This window comes from Cornus florida, unplaced genomic scaffold, assembly GCF_030987335.1.
Source record: "Cornus florida cultivar Cherokee Brave unplaced genomic scaffold, ASM3098733v1 CherokeeBrave_3.0.0_Hap2_Chr02, whole genome shotgun sequence".
Classification (NCBI taxonomy): domain Eukaryota; kingdom Viridiplantae; phylum Streptophyta; class Magnoliopsida; order Cornales; family Cornaceae; genus Cornus; species Cornus florida.
The window spans coordinates 28,724,594-28,746,717 of record NW_026775572.1 but is presented as its reverse complement, the minus strand read 5'-3'; the positions used below and the strand labels follow the sequence as shown (position 1 = coordinate 28,746,717).

Below are 22,124 nucleotides of genomic sequence, written 5' to 3'. Positions count from 1 at the left end.
TTTATGTGCTTTTGGATAACTGTTTTATAACTCCTTTTACATTACTGTTGGATGACTGTATTTAATTTTCTTTATCTATTGCTTTTACATTACTGTTGGATGACTGTATTTAATTTTCTTTATCTACTGCTTTTACATTACTGTTGGATAACTGTATTTAATTTTCTTTATCTACTGCTTTTACATTATTGCTGGATAACTGTATGATTTGGTATGTCTTTTATCCCTTTTTATTATTATTATTATTGTTGAATAACTGTATTATTTGCTATATATTGTTCATTTTTCTTAGATCATTGTGTTGTTTAATTTTTATTACAATAACTGATTCTGTTATGGATATAAGGACAATATTAACCATGTATGATGATGATGAGGAGGAGGAAATTCTTGTATTGATCGCAGCCGTATATGAGTACTATCATAAACATTTTGATAAGCAACGTTGTACGGATTCCATGTTACAAGGGGAAGATTACATATTCGAGATTTTAAATGGACATGGAGATAGGTGTAATGAAAATTTTCGGATGTACCCCAATACCTTTAGGGCTTTGTGTCGTGAGTTGAAATTGTTAGGATTGAAAAATTCTACATTTGTAACAGTAGAAGAACAAGTTGCAATTTTCCTACTTACCTTGTATCACAATGAAAGGAATCGTGTCATTGCTGAAAGATTCCAACACTCTACATCCACAATTTCATATCGCTTTCATGCTATCTTAAAGTTAAGGACTAAGATTATTGTTCCTCCGGATTTGAATGAAATTCCTAAACAGATAAAGAACAATCTAAAGTTTTACCCATATTTTAAGAATTATGTAGGAGCTATAGATGGAACTCATATCCATGTTGTAGTGCCAGTCGACAAACAAATACCCTTTCGTGGTAAAAAGGGTGATACGACCCAAAATGTCATGGCGATGTGTTCTTTTGATATGAAATTGACATATATTCTAGCAGGGTGGGAAGGGTCTGCTAATGATTCGAAGATTTTAAATGAGTGTATTCAGAATGAGGATTTGAATTTTCCATCACCACCCGAAGGTAAAAAAATTACCTTTCCATATTTATATTTAACATTAAAAATACGTTAATTTTAATACTTAACATGACATGTAAGTATTATTTGGTGGACTCTGAGTACACCAATTAACCGGGGTTTTTGGCCCATTTCCGGAGTCAACGTTACCACGTGCAGGAATATCGTAGACATACTAGAGGACCACGTGGTAGAGAAGATGTGTACAATTTTAGGCACTCGTCATTGAGGAATATCATAGAGCGATGTTTTGGGTTAGTAAAGATGAGATTCTCTATATTGAAGCAAATGCTCCCTTATCACTTTGATACTCAAGTTCTTATTGTCATAGCTTATTGTACATTGCATAATTTCATAAGATTCCAAGGTAAATCTGATGAAATTTTTTATTGTGAAACCCCTGAATCTTCTACTTCACAAAATGAACCTGATATGGATGACATTGTTGAGGTCATCAGTGCTACTAATACACAGATGCGACAGATGGATATTTATCGTGATCGTATTGTGAACCTAATTTGGGAGCACTGTAATCACTAATTATAATAATGTGTAATAGTGTGTAGGATTTTAACTGAAATGCATAGAATATGGATAACTGTAATAACTAATTATATTACGTAAATTAAACTTACATGCATACAATATGGATAACTGTAATAATTAATTATATTAGGACATCAAATCTTAAATGCTTTAGTACTTGTAGGCGCACTTATGTATTGGCTTGAAGGTGAGCGACCACAATGTGCATGTGGTAGAGGTCCTATGCATCTGTATAGGGCTCTAATTCCAAAAAATTATGGTTGACAATTCTATAGGTGTCCAGTTCGGGAGGTATGGCTTTAATCTTTTAGGTGTTATTTCTGTTACTGTTTCCTAATTGTATAATTTATATTTCTTATAGTCATATATGAATATATTTATGTAGGTGGATGAGTTGCACCAAGGTGCACAAGTTTAAGAACAGGTTCAATCTAACTTGGACAGAGTCATTGCAATGATTCAAAATGAACAATATAGACAGAAGTACATCCTCTTCCTAGGTTATGGACGTCTTACTATCACAATCATGTTTATTGTGATTATCTTCTTCTTGCTCATTATCGTTCTTATTGAAAGATGAAGTTAGATAAACTTCCATCTTCTGTAATATATGACATGTAATAGGTATTTAGTTAATTTCCTGTGTTTCAATTGGTATGTAATATATACTTAATTTTCTGTATTTGGATGACCTTGCTGCTGAGAACTACAAATGCTATATTTTTAGCTGCGCATTACTTGCTGTTGTGTTCTCTTTTCTGGAATTTTGGGAGTGAGTTTAAGGGCATTTACACTCAAATTTGCAACTTAGCCTAAAAAAAGGTTAACTATATCTTGCTTACTACTTCTAATTACTTCATTCCTACCATTTGTTATTTTGTTTTTATCTAATCTTGTTCTTGTGTTTGGTTTTGCATGAAGTCATTTTACACTCAAAATTTGCAACTTAGCCTGAAAAAAGGTTAGATATATCTTGTTTACTACTTCTAATTACTTCATTCTTACCATGTGTTATTTTGGTATGTAATATACGTTGTTCATGTGTTTGGTTTTGCATGAGGTCATTTTACACTCCAAATTTGCAACTTAACCTGAAAAAAGGTTATAAATATCTTGCTTACTACTTCTAATTACTTCATTCTTATCATGTATTATTTTATTTTTCTCTAATATTGTTTATGTGTTTGGTTTTGTATGAGGTCATTTACACTCTAAATTTGCAACTTAGCTTGAAAAAATGTTAGATATATTTTGCTTAGGACTTCTAATTACTTCATTCCTACCATGTCTTATTTTGTTTTTCTCTAATGTTGTTCATGTGTTTAGTTTTGCATGAGATCATTTACACTCTAAATTTGCAACTTAGCCTGAAAAAAGGTTAGATATATCTTGCTTACTACTTCTAATTATTTCATTCCTACCATGTGTTATTTTGTTTTTCTCTAATGTTGTTCATGTGTTTGGTTTTGCATGAGGTCATTTACACTCCAAATTTGCAACTTAGCCAGAAAAAAGGTTAGATATATCTTGTAGTTGTTGGAATAGTTTAGAAGAAGAACAGGCAATTTTACTTGGATTTGTGGATTAATTTTGTGGGCGGTGTCCCTTGTTGAATTGAATGAATGAAGATGATTTGAAATGTTAAAATTGATTTTTGATTGTTGAATGATAAATATATATGTGTTTATTGTGTTTTGAAATTTTGGAAATGTCCATTTTTAAGGGGAAACCATACCGGATTTTCGAAAAAAAAATTTGAGTTTAAACTTTGATTCCAAAAAGGCATGTGGTTGATTTTTGAAACTTGAAATGGATTTTTGAAAGAGTTTTGAAGTGTAGATTTGAATTGAAAAGAAAGAAAATGTTAAATTGTTTTAAGAATCCAAGTTGTTTTGACATGCATAGTTTTTGAAAATGAAGAATATTGATTGATCAAATTTTGTTTGTTGATTTAGAATGCACATTGAAATGTCAAAATAAACTTGTTGTCTTGAAATTTAAATGAAAGGAAAATTTTCTTTTAACTTGAAATATTTTTGCAAAATTTTCTTGTAATGGCATTGAAAAATTGAAAAGTTGTGAGCATAGTCCCGACTTGTTTTATTTCATTGTCTTGAATATGAAATGCATGGATTGTTGAAGAATGCCTATGAGCTATCTGTGCTCTGTGATGCTGAAGTTGCTTTGATTATCTTTTCTCAAAAAAGAAGGGTCTATGAGTTTTCCAGCACCAAGTATGTTTCTCATCATATTACCCAATCAATTTCAGATAGCACCTATTCAATTAGTGTATGTGTGTGTAAATTGTGTATAGTTTATGTTCACTATAAGTATTGTAAATTGTGTATAGTTTATGTTCACTGTGCTTCTACAAACTGCTTTTGGGTACTAAAATATATGCAGTTTTTCCTTGTTGAGCAGTATGGTTAAAACATGATCATTACAATGACTTTGATGTGAAAAGCATTGACAAAAACAATTCATGAAGGATATGGCAGTAAGTTGTGGGCAGTGGCATCAGTGGGATGGAAGCATTCTCTAGTTGTTGCAACTCTAGGGAGCTAGTGATCTCTAAGTTAATCAAATGGAGGCCTATGCAACATTACAATGACGTTGATGTGAAAAGGATTGACAAAAACAATTCATGAAGGACATGGCAGTAAGTTGTGGGCAGTGGCACCAGTGGGATTTATAGGAAGCATTCTCCAGTTGCTGCAACTCTAGGAAGCTAATGATCTCTAAGTTAATCAAATGGAGGCCTACAACTATAAAGAAGTGTGTGTACATTTTATGAAATGAATTTTAGTGATTTCCAGTTGTGTGTACATTTTATTTAAGTATAATGAAGTGTGTGTGTACACACATACTATTTTTAAGGAATTTCTAGCCCCCTATTGTGCAAGTATATATGTGAATGGTGCAACAACAATTTATTAAGTTTGTTATGTACAAAAAAAACTTATCGTTTAGTGTGTTATTTATGATTGATTAAAATCCTACAAAAAAAATTTCAAGTACTTGTTTGGGTGGCAATAATTTTTCTAGCAGGTTGTTTGATGGCATGCTTCTCTTTTTATTTTTTTCAGGGTGATTTATTGTTCAGTCTTGTAAGAAAGGGATCTTCCTTGATTGCTTGCTTTTAATCTTTCTTCTTATTTATCAATTCTGGTTATGGTTGGAGATTGTATGAAATATTCAGAAGTTGGTTATCAAAATAAATACTCAAGAAAATGGGAAATGGTTCATGAGTTAACAATAAAAATATTAGCACTTTGAAGGATCTCCACCAGAAAATTTCAAACTAATCTAAGTGAAGTAAAACCATTCACAAGCTTCAATGTCCACCAAACCTCAACTCTGACCAATTCAAGAAGATCAACGTTTTGGCTTTGCTTCTTGTTAGTTTCAACTACAAGGATCTCTCTCTGTCATTCATAATAAATTTATATATATATATATATATATATATATATATGAAACAAACACAAAGTTAAATGGAGTGCAAGCCAAAAGAAAAAGATAAATGGAGTGCAAAGATCTCCTCTCATTGAAAGATTATTACAAAGTTAGATTTGTAATTTGGTTGTAACTAATCATGTTTATGCCTTATAAACATCCCACATGATCTTATTTATACATGTAAATTTATTCATAATTTTTTTTCCCAACTCTTTAATGTAGTATATTTTTATTTATTTTTTTATTTTAACAAATTATCTTAAATCATAAAAAATAAATGGACTATTACATATAAACTTATAATTATATTCATATATATAATTATTAAAAACAAAAACAAAACAACCTTTACTAAACAGGGATCCTGTTATTGATTCAGATTTTTTGACAACAAAACTAATTTCCTAAATGTGTTTTGTTTTCGGATTCCTTAAAACGCATGACATTACCAACCGCGTTTTCATGTTTTTGATATACAATTATCAAAAACAAAACAGTCGTTACCAAACATGGTTCCGATTTCTACTAAAAACATACCGATACCAAAACGGTTGTTTTCATATCATATCAAACCATAACGCTATATAACGCTATATGTTATCGCGATCAGGCCCTAAGTTAATCCTTTTAACATGCACTGCAATTTTTAGCTTGGTTGAGCACTGAAACAAGTGTTTTGTGTACACGTTGCTTATGGGAGGCTCTAAAAAAATGTTCGATTTGGTATTGGAGGTTGTAAAAAAGTTTATAGAATTTGATTTACTTAATATCAGATTTTTGGTTGAACTAAGAAAGGATGTTTCCAGTGTATCAATTTTTTTTTTTTTTTTTTTTTTTTTTTTTTTTTTTTTTTTTTTTTTTTACTTTTGGAACTCTAAGTTGCAAATTCACAATGATTTCAATTCATGTTCTCTTGTATTTGAGTGTTTTGAACTTAACACCTTGACAGTCATAAAGGGTGCATAAGTGCTAGCATGCTATTGGCAAATTCAATTTTAAGAGGAAAATAAACCCTTTTTTTTTTTTTTTTTTTTTTTTTTTTTTGTGATAGTTGTCTGATTTTATTCTTATTCACAAAATTTAAAAAACAACTATAACCAAAATGCAGATTTGTACACAAACCCTTAAATTATTTTTTACTGTAATTTCTAAATATCTATTTTCTGCTGAACTAATTTTAAGAGGGATTGTAATTAATAGTATTCATTGGTCAATACATTATACCCCTTTAACCAGGCCAACAACAAATTTGATAGGAACCACAAATCTTGCATTTGTAAACTTGACTGAAACTGAAAATTATAAATTTATGAAATTGCTTGCAAGTATGGTAGCCATGTGTCTAAAATTGCTCATTCAATCGGTCACTAAGAGACTATTTGGCATGTGTTTTGTTTTGTTTTAAACCTACTACAGTGGCCCCTTTTAAGCCCAAAACATGTTTGGCTGGGCTGCTTGTGTTTTAAACAGTTACAAAACAATATAAAAAATGGGCCCAAAACATGAAACACAATTTTGGTGTTTTCCGTTGTTTCGGTACTGTTTGGGCTATATTACACTATAGCGGAGGAAACAATTCGCTCATTTAACTGTAGCGGAGGAAACACGTATAAAAGGCAAAATTGGTCATTTTCAAGGGTTTTGGGTGCATCTTCTCTTTGGCGATTTTGGGCGACTTGCAAATCATCTCAACCTCCCCAATCACCTCCAACTCTATTCTCGTTCTCAACTCTGAGTTTGCCCTCTCTCTCTCTCTGCAACTACAAACTACAAAATCTACAAGAATCAAAAGTTCAAAACCCATATACTTCAGTTTATGTATCTGTGTGCAAGAATCAAACGTTCAAACCTATATCAAAACCCATATTGACATATCATTTCAGATTGTTCAAAAAATCAAAACCCATATCTTTTAGTTTCCATCGCCCGCTGTTCCAGTTCAAGTTCGCCATTTGCAAGCTTCAGCCGCTGGCTCGCTGTCTGTCAACTCTCCAAACCCATATCGGCATATCATTTCAGATTGTTTTAATTTTTTTTTCTTAATCAATTAATCAAGGTCTGTAATTCTTGTTTTTTTTTTTTTTTTTTGGCTAAATCTATTTGAAATAAGGTCTGTAATTATTGTTTTAAATTTTTTTTTTTGGCTAAATCAATTAATCTATCGAAATAAATTTTTTTTTTTGCTAAATCTGTTTTAATTTATGATCTTTTTTATATAATTTTTATTTTATTTTATGAATTATTGTGAGGATAATGACTGAAACAGGATCTCCTTGGAGGATTTGCAAACAACCTGTAAACAGGATAATAAAATTGAAAATTGGTTATTGCAAAAAAAATTTAGGGCTTTTATATGAAAACATATTGACAATATTTGAATTATTAAAATGTGCTTTCTAGATATTTTTGTAAATAAATTATAAAATTTAATGATATAAATTTACCATTTCATAAAATATGACATTGTAACCGTTAGAGTGACCAAACGTGTTTTGCATGTTTTTGTTTCTGACATTTTCACAGCAAACCAAAACACTCTTACAACAAAAACACTATTTCTGTTTTACCAAAAATAAAACGCTAAAAACAAAGCGCATGTCAAACGGCCGTATTTTCAAATGGAATGATTGATTGGTTTTGAGTGAGGGAAATTCAATTGTAGCAAGGTAACTAACTGCTCCTTAAATCTGAAAGTTAGATAAGAAAGAGCAATACCGTATACAATAATTTTGGTAAGATCGTAACGATATTTTTAGTGCAAACAATACCATATACATTAGTTACTGGTGCCTGAGATTAAATACATATAAATGGAGACAAATTTTCTTGGTGATAATCCGTTCCTTTATTATTACCTAAATCTTTGCTATCTAGCAAAATCCATTAATTTAATTTATTGAAAAGACTATAAGAACCCTCTGATTGTTTCAGATATAATTTTTTCAGTATTTGCATGTACAACATGTGGCAAACCTCCAACAAAATACCCATATTCATTCACACATACGTGAATGGATGTGATTGTGAACTAATGTTTCTGGAACCAAAATTTGAGGAGACAATAATAAATATATAATTAAATAAATAAAGTCGACCAAGCATGTGAAATCAACACAAGGGACCGTAAAATTATGTCCTTTTCAGCACATTTGTTCTTCTTCCCCTAATTCTAGCATATAATCATCGAAGGAACATGAGGGGCACGTAAGCATTTGAAGGAACATGAGGGGCACCTAAGATGATCCCTTTTCAGCCCCAGGACAATGCAACGGACATGATATACGTGAGAGCACGACAAGCAAGTGGCTCGCGACCCAATGAGTATCTCTTTCTTACATATATGACAAAGTATTCCTAATTCCTTCCCCTTCCCCTTCCCCTTCCCCTTCTTTTCATTTTCATCATCAATATTACTATCATTACCTTCACCTTCAAATTTCAGCGTCTCTATTGCCGGGAAGCACTTCATCATAGCTTGTTCCAACAACGACACTTCCAACTCTCTTTCATAGTTCTCGTCCAACAACGCTTCCTCTGGCGCTGTCTCCCTCATTCTGTACAAACCCTCTTCTCATAATGAGAACTATCAACTCCACTAACTTCTTCTTCCTGCCTGGTCCTGTAGATTCTTCAGATTCGGAACCATAATATACATCCCCCAACGATGATATATATAGAGCCTCATCAAAAAGGTGAGTGATTAGGTCGTCAACGTTCTGCAACTCTTCATACTCCCACCTCCTCCGTCGTTCTGTGGGTGCCTAAGTATTGCATCTTCTCTAAAGGGAAGGGGATGTTCATTCGAGCGATCATTGTGGAGATGTGATCATAGGTTACGGAGTGATATGGAAATTGTGATGTTATTTCTCCGATACGCCTCTGCAATGTTGAAACGAGCTGCGACGATGAAGTCAATGGCCGGAAGTCTCCGAATCGCAGCGGCTTCAAGGGCTTACGCCTCGGTTGCAGTGGGGACGGATCTAGTCTCGGCCGCACCCGCTGTTTCCCTCCAGAAGGCTCGAAGCTGGGACGAAGGTGTCTCCTCTAAGTTCTCCACAACCCCTCTCAAAGACATCTTCAAGTTTCACTAATTCTAAGCTCAATCTATCTACGTTTTTAAACCTATTAAGGGTTTTATTTTGTGTTTTTATTAATCTCACTTATATTTTTTTCTTTTGTTCTTTTTGTCTATTTTAATTTTCAGGACAAGAAAGTCGTTATCTTTGGCCTCCCTGTGAGTTTACTAACCTTTTGTTTATTATATATATGTATACATACATCTTTAGATATAATTAGGTATATGTATGAATGCACACACAAAAACATGTATACACAGTCACTGTAATTTTTATGTTGCAACCGATGAGAAATTGATAATCAACAAGTAGACTTGGTTTTTGCAATTGAGGACAAATACCCTGTTTGATTTTGAGTTTGATCTTTTTTGATGAATCATTTGGTGCCTAATTACGTGAATTTAGAATAATTTGTTTGGAATTTGATTTAACATTGGACTATGAAATGTGATTTAACTTGGCTGTTTTTTTCTATATAGGCTGAAGCATCTAAAACTCCAATGAAGGCTGATTAATGAACCACTTTTCAGAAGATTAAGGATTTTGTGTTTGCTAAATTTAATTATTATTCCAATATTGTACCAGTGAATTCATGCTCAAGTGTGTAAAGCTCTAATGATAAATGATCCCTATCAGTATAATTTTCCTCTTAAGAAAAGATTTGGCATATTAAAATTTGAAAGCAGTTAAAGCACTCAAATACATGTTTGACAGAGAGATTCTTAAGCTGACTCCAGGAAGAGAGAATTCTGAATACTTTACGTGAGCATTCCGTGAGCCTAATTAAAACCTCTCCGCAGATATTTGGAATAAAACCTAATAGATATTATCTAAAATACTTATTATTTATTCCCAAAAATATGAAATATGAAATAATTTGGAATGTCAAATTGATCAAGGATGTCACTAACATTCTAATAATCTAATTCTGGTTCCTAAAGTTCCATTAAACAGTGGATTTAATTTAGACTAAGTGGCCCAAATCCATATCCACAAGATTCGACATAAATCTCTAAAAATTCCTGCAATATAAGGATATCTAATGGAACCAAATGCCAAGATCCTAACTTTATGTATTGCAACATTAACAATCACAGCTTCTTCTAATGTGTGTATATATATTGAAACAATTGGTAGTCATGTACGTAGTCAAAATTTGTAGATGGAGCAGTAGCTACGTTTAAAAACATAAACAGTAAATAGTTCCAGTGTAAAATTAAATCACGTAGGAACACGAGGGGCACGTAAGATGATCCCTTTTCAGCCACAGGACAATGCAACGGACATGGTATACGTGAGAGCACGGCAAGCTAGTGGCTCGCGACCCAATGAGTACCTCTTTCCTACATATATGACAAACTACTCCACCTAATTCCTCCCCTTCTTATCATCATCCTCATCGTCAGCGTCTCTATTGCCGGGAAGTACTCCACCATAGCTTGTTCCAACAACGACACTTCCAACTCTCTTTCATAGTTCTCGTCCAAGAGCGCTCCCTCCGGCGCTGTCTCCCTCATGCTCCTTCCTATTTGCCTCCCTATCGCAGCAAAGTCCAAAGACCGACCCCACCACCTGATCCTGATCCCAGAAGCAATTCCACCCACCCTGATCTTCCCGCTCCTCATCCATTGCTTCAATTTGATGGATATCCAGATGTAGGGTAAAAAGCCTGTTCTCATAATGAGAACTATCAACTCCACAATCTTCTTATTCTCCCTGCCTAATATTCTTTCTGATTTGGAGCCATAATAATCATCCCCAAGGAAGATATATATTGAGTCTCCTCAAAAAGGTGAGTGATTAGGTCGTCAACGTTCTGCAACTCTTCATACTCCTCCTCCTCCGTCGTTCTGGGGGTGCCTAAATATTGCATCTTCTCTAAAGGGAAGGGAATGTTCATTCAAACGATCATTGTGGAGATGCAATCAGCGGTTAGGGAGTGATATGGAAATTGTGATGCTATCTCTCCGATACATTCCACGCGCTTGCTTTTACGGGCTTTATCGGTTGAATAGTAAGTCTGATCCACTTGGAAACTGATTCTGAGGTCGATTGAATCCTCATCATCACCTGTCCTGATATAATCACCGACGCCAAAACAATAAGCATGGAGCTCTGTTGTCGTCGTCGTCGTCGTTGTCGCCGCCATGGCCATAACAGATAGGAGAGGAGATAGATCAGGCAGGTTTAGTGATTCCAAGGGCTAGGGTTAGGTTAGGTTTAGGGCAGACAGGAAATCTAAAGGGAAGGAATTTTTTTGTTTGTTTGAATGAATTGAAATTTGAATTGGAGTTGTTTAATTGGAGTTGCTTACTAGTTCCTTTACCTTATTATATACAACGTGTGTATCCTATAATCACAAAGGAGTGCGACCAAAAAAGGAAAAAAGAAAACCGACTTTGTAACGAGTTTATTTGGTTAAGCCGGACTTAAAATATAGCAACATCAAGGATTTTTGTTTTCTATCAAAATAATACGTCCTAAATTCCTAATAAATTAATCCATGTCGCTCGGGAACGTAGTTGTTGATATGATTATTATTATTATTATTATTATTTTGTAATTACATTTTTACATTTAATTTTTTTTACTTCTTGTGTCCTAAAATTTTTCTCATCTTGATGTTTCAAAATACATGTTATATTCTAAAAAATAATAATTTTTGCACGGAATAACAGTAATAAATTGCTAGATTTACTCTTTTAATTGGTCAATTATGTAATAAATAAGAGAGTGGAACCCTTCACTTAGTTATATTTAGTATAAATAGTCCATTAAAAATTATTGAGTTAGGCAATTCACTGTAAGTGTTAAGTGTGATTATCAACTGAATCCTTGTGAACTTAGGAGTGCAGATGTAAGTTTGGTCCCGCCTATTCATAAAAAAAAAAAAAAAAAAAAAAAAAACAAAACCTAATTTTGTAATTAGTCTATTTGACACCTATGCGTCATAGTCCTTGATTTAAAATATGACAACATCTTTCCACTAAAATACCCTTTTGTTTTCTACTAAAGTAACACTCCATTATCCTTTCTTGCCTAATAAATTTATTTACATCACTCGTGATCATCTTTGATATGATTATTATATTTTTTTGTCATTACTTTTTTACATTTAAAATATTCCTCTTCTTCTGTCTTAAATTTTTCCAGGTTCTTATATTGAGATGCCGCAAAATATATGTTTCATTCTACAAATGAATATATTATTTTTATCATATACCTAAATTATCTTTTTGATATTGATTTGTACATCAATTATGGAATATTCTTTTATCTTTTAACAAAAATAACTTTGAAAATTTACACCTATTAATATAATTAAAAAATATGAAATTTTACACCTATTAATATAATTAAAAAAATAGTAAAACTTCATTACTATTAAAAAGTTGGATATCTCAAATACGAATATTTATATATCTTGTTTATAGTGTTGTCACGAGGATTTCATAATTTATAATTGGATACATGTGTCTCTTATATATTAATTTAATCTAGTTTATGATACTGATTGACCAATCAATTAACTATAAAGAATTCAATCGACTTGTAATCTCGATCTTCAGTACACAACTTGAAAAAATAACTTTATTAACACAAATTAAGTGGGGGATTGAGACTGATTGTCATTGGATGAGAAGAAGCGAATCTTTATAATCAATGTCGCGTGAACTGTAATGTTTTTATTTAAGGTTGATGCTTCAAAACTTGTACTAATTGAATAAAGAAATTTTAGTTATTGGGAACAAAGTTAAAAGAAAAGGAAATGCAAAATACCACATGGTTTTATTGAATGAATGTACTTGTGCAAAATCAGATGCAATACAAAATCTAACTTTATATATATACACACACACACATACCTTTTTAAGGATGAATGTTATCAAGGAAAAAGAAAAAGGAGTTTTTTTTATTTTTTATAACTGGAATATATATGATTCAAATTCTAAGAGCAATGTGGGGTTGAGAGTTCCTTGTCAGGAGGAAAAGTCTATGTATATGGACAAGGATTCTCTTCAGTGCAGGAGAGGTCTAGTAAAGAATTCAGTGATTGAAATTAAATTGATAAATAAAACTCACTAATAATGATGCAATCTCAACTACTAGATTATGTGCTGAACCATCTTGTCCAATGTACATATGCCTATTTTGGACATGATTTTTACAGTATTTGCATGTATAACGTGTGGGTGGAAGACATCCAACAAAAAATATATATATATACGTATTCATTCACACACGAGCATAGATGTAACCGTCCATCATAAAAAATGAGGACTTATGTTTCTCCCACCAAAAATTTAGGAAGGCCTAATATGAATAAATAAAGCCAAACATGTGACATCAACACAAACTGCCTTAAAAATTTTCTATTTATCACCCTTTGTTCTTCTTTCCCAATAAAAATAGATACACTGGTTCACATATATTACTTCGTTAGTCTGTCCACCTAATAAAAATGCATTTTTTAATAAAATTAGGCATGCCACGGCACACCTTATATTTTATTGGGCTCTGCCAATTGTCGGTAACAAGAATGTTGGCCAAACATATATGATATTTTTAGTTCCTCACAGGGTTGAAACTCAGCAACTCTCCTTGAGCTATATATATATATATATATATATATATATATAGAGAGAGAGAGAGAGAGAGAGAGAGAGAGAGAGAGCCTATGTTAACGAAAACAATAGCATTACAAAAAGAAAAGGGGTGAGAGAGATTATGGTGGCTACAAACTGAAACTATGGCTGTTGAAATGGAAGATAGGGTCAGTGGATCTTCTCCTTAAAATCTGTGACCTGCACTCTTTAGCAACACAAGACTGAAGACTTTGAGGACCACATACTATGACACCAACATCAACATGGCCACAACGCTCTGCTATAGATCCGAAAATTTCTGCAGCAGAGAAAAGGAAATGGAATCAAGATTCAAGAACATGTTTCTGTAAGACATTAAAGTCCAAAAGAGATTAACACGCAAACAAATACGACAAGCTTAATTTTTCAAATACTTGAAAGTGTTTGTTTTAGAAACATGAATTTGCCAACAACACGTCAAGTTTATCAAGCCTCGAGCTTGAACAATGTCTTCATCTGCTTGAAATTATAACAAGGAACAATCTTTTATTATTATTTTTATTTAAATTCTGTCAAGGGGCTAACGTGCCGTTGTTCATAATTATATTGATCGTATAGTTTGTCATTTCAAGTGTTATAACTATAAGTTTCTAACGACAGATATTGGCAGACCATGTAGACATACCTTTGAAGTTTGGCCTCTGACCATAATGAACAGTCTTTAGACTAGCAAGATATTCCTGACGTGAAACCTTGAGCTCTGTGGGTTCACTATGCTGCGCCGTGTCAAAATTTGTCCCATCAACCCCACATTCTTCCTCAGCTGAAGTTCTTTCCCAAAGATGCCACAAACCAATCACAAGACCCCCAAAAACTAGAACACTCACGGCCATGCATCCTAACAATAAAATCCCCAAGTACCACCACTTGGATATACTGAAAGGGTTTATGTAATAGGTATCCAACAAGCCTAGAGTAATAGCCAAGCCAACTGTGGATACAACAAGATAAATTCCAGGCCATATAATATTTCCAGTACCAACCAATGAAGATATGCTAAATCCGTTGGAGATTGGGAAGACAGAAGAGTTCACACCACTGTCAAATTTACCCTCTTCCTGCAGATAACAACAGTAGGATTGCAACAGACCAGTAAGTGATCTTAATATATATATATATATGTAAAAGAGATATTATATTTGGAAGAATATTACTGTAGACTTACCAATGGAGGTTCAGATTCTTGAGTGACATAAGTTTGAATATCAAGGTTCAGTTTAACAGATAAAGATGTAGGAATTGACTCCACACCAGCTGTATAAAGAAGAGGAAGCTCATTTGATCTCTTTATGGCCCAAACAAGGACAATATTTCTGGTCAAGCAAGGTTTTTTCTCCTTAATACGATGAAAAATATCACTCAAGATAGCCAAAAAAGCTGAAATCCCACTGCCTCCTGCTACTAGAATAAGGTTTTCATACCTGAAAAACGCAGATGGATCAAGTCAGCCTTCCAGATTTTTTTATTATTGAATAACTTGAAATGTGAAAAACAATATCTAATAAATTACACCGTTACAAATTCTATGAAAACTTTATACCCTGGAGGACCTGCTTTGTAAGATCCAAACTCATCGGTACAACTAGGGAATTAAGCAATCAACTTAATATGTTAACTGAAATGTTGTAAAATTAAAGCTGAAGCCTGAACTCGTCCCCACAAAGTTAAAAGTTTGTCAAAGACAGCTTGGTCACAATTGGATTGACTGCCTACATTTTTGTTTTCACATTGGAGCTAAGTCACTTTTTGCATCAAATATCTCATTGTTATTATTGGTAAAAAGTAATTTACTGGATCAGTTATTAAATCATAGAACAATAATAGAGTATGCAGATGCACGTCTTATATAGTAGTGAGTACATACATCAAGTAGTATGGTGATTCATGCCCGTAAGGCCCCTCTACAGAAGCTGTAATCTCAGAATGCGGTTGAAAAGGTAGCTCTATTTGCTGTTCCTCCCCAGACATATTCATGGTAGATCCTCTTAGCTTTCCGGTCCAGTCCCCAACAGACTTTATGAGTAGTGAAAGATGATTCTTACCATCCAAAGGACTAGATGAAACACTGAAAGGATGCCACTGTAGTCGCGATAACTCCCGAATTCTAAGGAAAATAAAACTGAGGGCATTGTATTGCAGATCTACATTGCCAAAAAGGAAACCAGATCATTTGTCGTAATAAGAAATGAAAAAATATATAAATAATTAACATGTGGAGAAATATTATTACTTCCAGGTTTTGAGAGGACCAATTGCACTGTCCCACATGGAAAGGAAGTGGCTGAAGTTATTTTGACAGTCCTTCGTGATTGGCAAAATCTTAGAAAGCGATCAAGCATGAAGAGGAAGATTCCTGCAGCAGCTCTACTGAAATAGGTATCTCCTATATGCAAGGCCATAAATATGAAAAAGAGTATGTAGAGTTGATGTGTGTAGAGGAACAGCTCAAAATATCGCCTCCTTACAGGAGGAAGAGATGTCACCCACATCAATAGAGCAAATATATAGCAAATAACCCCCGCAAAATTGGCTCCACGATCGCTTTTCCACTCCAAAATCTGCATGGACAAAATATTAAGCAAAACATATATGCAACTTTAAGCGTCTTCCTCTACCCCTTTGTTTCTCATTTAAAGGGATTTGGGAAGTCCTGGAAAACTAAAGAAGAAGCATAGAAAAGATAATGATGCTGATATATATGAAAAAGATTCATTCTCTAACTTTCCCATTTGCAGAGTATTCACCCCCAAGAGATATCTCATGTATAGGTAAGAGACAGAAGAGGTGAGAGAGAAAGGTGAGTGCATAAAGGTTTGATACCTACAACCTGGAGGATTTCCATCTCTAGAGATTTTTAATTTCCTTTTGGTAAGAGAGCTCCAATTCTTTTTTTAGTTTCCATTATTGATGAGATTTCTTGACTGTGCACAAAAGAGTCATAATCTCTTAACAATTTGTAACTTCTAGTGCTATCTAGAGAGAAAACTTCAGTATACCTAAAACTTACAACTGGTATTTTCTCAAAGTTTGTTGCGTGACTATTCTCTCCACCTAGGAGGGTTTCTTCGGTAAGAGAGTTCCAATTCTTTTCTTACTTTCCACTATTGGTGAGATTTCTTGACTGTATGTGGAAGAGTTCGTACAATTTTAGCTTTTGTCAGTTTCCACAGAGAGTGCACTATTAAAGACTTCCCAACAATTTTATCTTTTGTTAGTTTCCACTTCGATTTCACATTGATGCCTAGATTTCTTTTTAGTTTTTGTTATTCAGGTCTCTATATATGGCAAACTATACCATACCAACTCAAGTTTCTGCATTTATGCTTCCCCATCTCTGATTGTTTCTAAGCTTTCCATCAACATACAAGCTCTAATGGTTTCCTCAAAAGAATAAGACAGTAATTAGCTTGACAATCTTGTCATTCAACTGAAGGGATTATTCACGCTTCCATTGTGCGAACACATCCGTGTCTTTCACCCGGGAAACATGCAAACAATAATTCAGAATCATGCACATGCAAATATAAATGTGTGCAAGTAAGCATTTGGATAATTGCAATAGAAGATGAAACGTGAGCACTCACTTCAAGAGATGGATGCAAATGGATATTTAAAACCAGCTACCGTGTACAGTTTTCTCTGCCCCTAGTAAGCTAAGCTTTTGATGATTATGTACAGATCTACTGATCTCTGTTACAATAATATCCTTTCTTCTCTATTTAAAACAGTCTCAGCCATGCTCCACTGCGTTCAGTGCACCTTGGACTTGCCAAGTGTTGACCATGTGTTTAAAATTTGAGTTTGTAATATTAATTATCTAGACACATTTGAGCATATATAGTACAAGTATAAGCATGTCAGAGAGAATGTTTGATTCATATGAGTCATGCTACCAATATAAAGGCGTTTCCTCCATAATAGATTGATGCTAATAATAATTCATTATTTTCATTTCCGTTTCAATTATTTCTTTACTTCTTCCATATTGTTGTCTTGCCTTGAGAGCAAGTATATCAGATTGCATTGAGCCTTCTTACCATCTAAAGAGTTCTTCATTCTTTATTTTTACAGAATTCCCATACATTTCTGAACTTATTTTAAAATATTGCGTTATTTCTATTATTATTATTATTATTTTAAATTTAACCAAAAACTCTTTACAACTCCAACCAAATTCACCTTTGAAAGAATTATTATTTCACAAATAGTATTATTTGCCAAAGTTGCCACTGTATATCGAATTTCATCATCTTTTACCTACCTCTGATCCTTCTGCCTTTTTTCCATAAATGCTCTTTCATGTTTTTCTCTAAAGAAGAAAATAACACTTTGCTTTGACAATTTTGCCCCTCAAGTAATGGGATGATTTACACTTCCACTGCACTAGGTGTTTGTGTCTTAAGCAAGGAACAAGCAAATGGATATATTTGAGGAACTCTCTTGTTTAAAATATCATGAATGTGCATGTATGCAGGTGAAAATTCAGAACAATAACTCACTTCCGTTAGTAATTCGCCCCTCATTATAAATTCAGCCATATAGGTTCCTCCATGAAGAGTAAGAATGAACATCGTGAAATTCCCCAACCATATGTGATATCTGGTAGCATGCTCGAAAGGTATGTTAATAAGACGGAGAAGAATCGATCCTCTTGAAATTGGGATAAATAAAAAGGCCAAGCAAGTTAAGGCAGTCAAACCAAAGATAAGTGCTGTCATTCGCACCATTATAATCCTGAAACATTCAAAGAATTCATATTACAACAGATATTTAGCTGATAAAACCAATATTATGCCATAGATAAAATTAATTCGAGCCCACTATAGAATTATGGTTCAAATGAGTTACTAGTTCAATAGAGATAACTGTTAAGTAATCATATAAATTAGGTACTATATTTCGAGCCCACTATAGAATTATGGTTCAAATGGTTACTAGTTCAATAGTGATAACTGTTAAGTAATCATATAATTTAGGTACTATAGTTACATACATTGGAAAGGAAGAGGGGGAAGGGGAGGGGTGGCAAGAAAAAAAGGGAAATAAAAGAATGAAAGAAATCCACAACTCATATTAATTCCTTCAGATTGATCAAGCCTGTAGGAAACAGGATCAAAATGCCACGTTGAAAAGAAAACCCTTTTTGCACTATATGCATGACCGAGCAGTGCACTATCAATGTCCCAAAATGAGAACTTGTTTCAACTTTAAAATATAAAAAATTCAATGTACGATATAAATATTATACAAGTGGTCAAAATTATATTAATCCCATGGGTTTCCAGTCTTATCAAGTTACTTCTCAGCGAAACAACATCTTCAGCAACTAGTGAAACCCACTGCTTAGATCAATGATAAAAGGTCATGCCACCCCACATTTTTCAAATAAAGTCAAAAGTTAGGGTAAACCGAGTTTGTTCTCCCACCACCCTCAATCATTGGGGACCTCACTTGGTAATGGCAATTTAAGGGACTATTGTTTGGTGTAGCAGTAAGAGAATTGATTGCCAAGCATGAGAAATCAAGTTCAACTTTGAGGGAAACCACTTTGTGCAAATTATACCAAAGTTAGGTCCTTCCAGCACCCTCAATTAACAGATATTATATTACCTTCAATTTCATTCCAAATGTAGAACTAGATTTTTTTTTTTGATAAATCAAATGTAGAACTAGATTTTAAAAAGATAAAAGTAAAAAGCTAAATGTTGTTTCGATGCATAGAGAATTTAAAATCAACATTGGGAATTTAGGTCATTACAGACATTAATGATCACTCATCCCATACGCAAATGGGCAGGGCAAGCTGCTCATTATGGGTTGGGTTGAAAAAATGGAAGCAGGGGTATTATTGGGAAGAGAAAAATTTTAAGAGCTTTGCTAGGCAATCTTTCCTATATGTAAGAAATTAGAATTGATTTTTGAAGAAACTCTATTTGACTTGAAATGAGTGCAAAACTTTATAAAAGACTGCATTTGAACAATACAGAAGAACATCAGTCCAGGTATGTGTTGCTAAATTAAGGAGTTGTTTTCAGAATACTGCATTGAAATTGGAGATTTGATGAATTTTCTATTCCATCTAAACAGTATGTCCTCACCCCAAACCCACCCTTTCTCTAGAAGTGTGATGTTAAATAGATGTTTATTTAACAGTAATTATACAAATCAAGATCCTTCAAAGGCATCTTTCTTGTCTAGAGGGATAAAAATTAAGGGCTAAAATGATGAAGCAAAAGAAGGGTGTGGATGAAGAGACATGACCCAAACAAACATACCTAGTAATACCTTTCAGGAAGATAGATAGGTCTGGACTTCAAACTTCTAAGCATTAGATATCATAAGAGTGCAATAGTTGAATTCTACAGAAAACAACTCACCAATATGAAATAGTGGAGGCATAATCTATTGTATCCCATTAAACTAACAAGCAACACCCTTGTTTGTCCGACAATCAGTTTTGGTATGGGAGTTGTCACCTTGTTTTAAATTACTGTCATTGGCAATCAGAGAGCCTAACATATAAAGATAAATGAGAAGAAAAAGTAGGAAATAGCTGCATAAGGAAAGGTATACAAGGTGAAAAACATGCATCCCTCTTCTAATTGATGTAAAAAGAATGTAATGTAGTTACTAAAAAATGTACCATTTTTCATAAAGAGTCATAGCGCCATAAGTTGGTAACAAGATGAAGTTCACAACGGTATAAGAATAAATGGCCCAGATAGCAAACACAATGAAGAGGATTATCCCAATCAACTCGGCAGCAGTAACAACCCCAAATGGTCCTTCTACTAGAATTGGGAATGTCCCTAAGTGAAATCTTGGGCTTTTTTTCTCCTTCTTCCTACAATAAAGAGTAAGTTTTCATTCAATGAATTGCCATAAGCTCATCAATCTTATATTACAGAAAAAGGCCAACCATTGCATACTATAAAAATCAACGAAACCAAAAACTTACTCTTGCAATTGATTTTCCTCTTCCCAGGAGATGATTATAAGATATGGAATAGCAAGAAATGCAATAATGAAAATCGGGCCACCATACATCATAAGTATAGCTCCTGCAATTGCAACAAACGTTAGCCAAACAAATACTAACATCATATATACATTATGTACATAAATGCATAGATACACACATACATACACACACACACACACACACACACACACACACACACACTCACACATATATATATAGGCAATCCCCACAAGGCTCCAGCCATTGCAGGGTGCAAACCCAATGAGGCTCCGCCATTGCAGGGTCTAGTGAGTGTCAGATGTACACTCGGCCTTATCTGAGTGCAGGGAGGCTGTTTCCTCGTTTCGAACCTTGCCTTCTAGGTCACAATGGAGCAAACCTTACCACCAAGGCTCCCCTCATACATATATATGTATAAGTATATATATAAACACATATTTGAGAGCAAAGTAAGCAGTTCAATTCAAATTAAAATAGCACAAACATATTACCTGTGTCACCAAAAAGAGTTCCATTCATAGCAGCAAGCAATTCATCATACAGACTGATCCCAGAGTATGATGGCGTTATAAACAAAAAAGCAACCCAAGCAATGAAAATTACCCACATTGTGATTTTGAGAACCCATTTCGCAAAAGTCACGAAAAATCGAATCGCAGCCTTCTTTTTCTTGTTCTCGAGATAAGTTGGGTCGACACCGCCTTCACTGGAAAGAAGGGGTTCGTGAGCAGAGTGTCCATCCATGGCAATGAGGACAGAGATGAAAACCAATAGCGATTGTGAGCAATAGTATGTATACAATGGCAGGCCATGGAAGTACAGTACTGTGATAGCAGCTACAATTCCAACTTAGATTTACCTAATTCCTCTACGTAGCCTTGTCTAGTAACTAATATTCTTTGGACCATACGCATCAGGTCGGGAATTTGGAAGCGAAGAAAATTAGTTGGTAGAAGGGAGGGGGTGTGGTGTGTGTGTGTGTGTGTGTGTGTGTGAGGGAGAGAGTGAGAGAGAGGAGAGATAAACGGAGGGGGTTATGATGCGTGTGTGTGAGACATAGAGAAAAAAGGGAGGGTGTGGGGTGTGTGTGGGAGTGAGAATGAGAATGAGATAAGAGGAGAATGAGATAAGAGGGTTCTGACTCCTTAGTTCTTCGCTTGCGTTTAATTTGGTGTTTGGTGACACAGAAAATTAGTTGGTATGTTTAGGAAATGAGACTTTGACCAATTAATTTGGAGGTGAAAATTAAAAGAGTAATTTTAACAAGAAAATTAATGAGTTGTTTATTTTGTGTTTGTTTTGAAAATAAGGATATGGTTAACGTAATTAACTGATTTTAAAGTATCTAAGAGCATGAGGTAAGAGTACTTGAA

General features: G+C 33.9%; 2 protein-coding genes across 3 annotated transcripts; one reads left to right on the top strand and one right to left on the bottom strand.

Moving 5' to 3' along the window:
- Positions 1 to 359: 359 nt before the first annotated feature.
- LOC132295927 (uncharacterized) lies at positions 360 to 1,582 on the top strand. Its single transcript, XM_059794188.1, has 2 exons — positions 360 to 1,047; positions 1,374 to 1,582. The coding sequence occupies exons 1-2, from the start codon at positions 360 to 362 to the stop codon at positions 1,580 to 1,582; spliced, it is 897 nt and encodes a 298-aa protein (XP_059650171.1).
- An 11,875-nt stretch (positions 1,583 to 13,457) lies between these two features.
- Positions 13,458 to 21,812, bottom strand: LOC132294482 (ferric reduction oxidase 6-like). 2 transcript variants are annotated; one of them, XM_059792357.1, is made up of 9 exons: positions 21,243 to 21,812; positions 20,728 to 20,830; positions 20,413 to 20,613; positions 18,269 to 18,503; positions 16,000 to 16,327; positions 15,634 to 15,910; positions 14,935 to 15,190; positions 14,395 to 14,827; positions 13,458 to 14,028 (listed from the first exon to the last, which is right to left on the bottom strand). In XM_059792357.1, the coding sequence occupies exons 1-9, from the start codon at positions 21,493 to 21,495 to the stop codon at positions 13,859 to 13,861; spliced, it is 2,256 nt and encodes a 751-aa protein (XP_059648340.1). In that variant the 5' UTR covers positions 21,496 to 21,812; the 3' UTR covers positions 13,458 to 13,858. The 2 variants fall into 2 exon arrangements, with proteins under 2 accessions (XP_059648340.1, XP_059648341.1); XM_059792358.1 differs by lacking the exon at positions 21,243 to 21,812 and adding an exon at positions 20,957 to 21,120 and having other exon boundaries at positions 13,459 to 14,028.
- Between the last annotated feature and the right edge of the window lie 312 nt (positions 21,813 to 22,124).

Bases quoted from the DNA above. Each gene is read 5' to 3' on its own strand.
- LOC132295927 (XM_059794188.1), top strand. From the start codon at position 360: ATGTATGATGATGATGAGGAGGAGGAAATTCTTGTATTGATCGCAGCC. The intron at 1,048-1,373 runs GTAAAAAAATTA...TTATTGTCATAG, and splicing joins TTTTCCATCACCACCCGAAG to CTTATTGTACATTGCATAAT.
- LOC132294482 (XM_059792357.1), bottom strand. From the start codon at position 21,495: ATGGATGGACACTCTGCTCACGAACCCCTTCTTTCCAGTGAAGGCGGT. The intron at 20,831-21,242 runs GTAATATGTTTG...TTGCAATTGCAG, and splicing joins AACTCTTTTTGGTGACACAG to GAGCTATACTTATGATGTAT. The intron at 14,828-14,934 runs GTAAGTCTACAG...TGTTATCTGCAG, and splicing joins AAGAATCTGAACCTCCATTG to GAAGAGGGTAAATTTGACAG.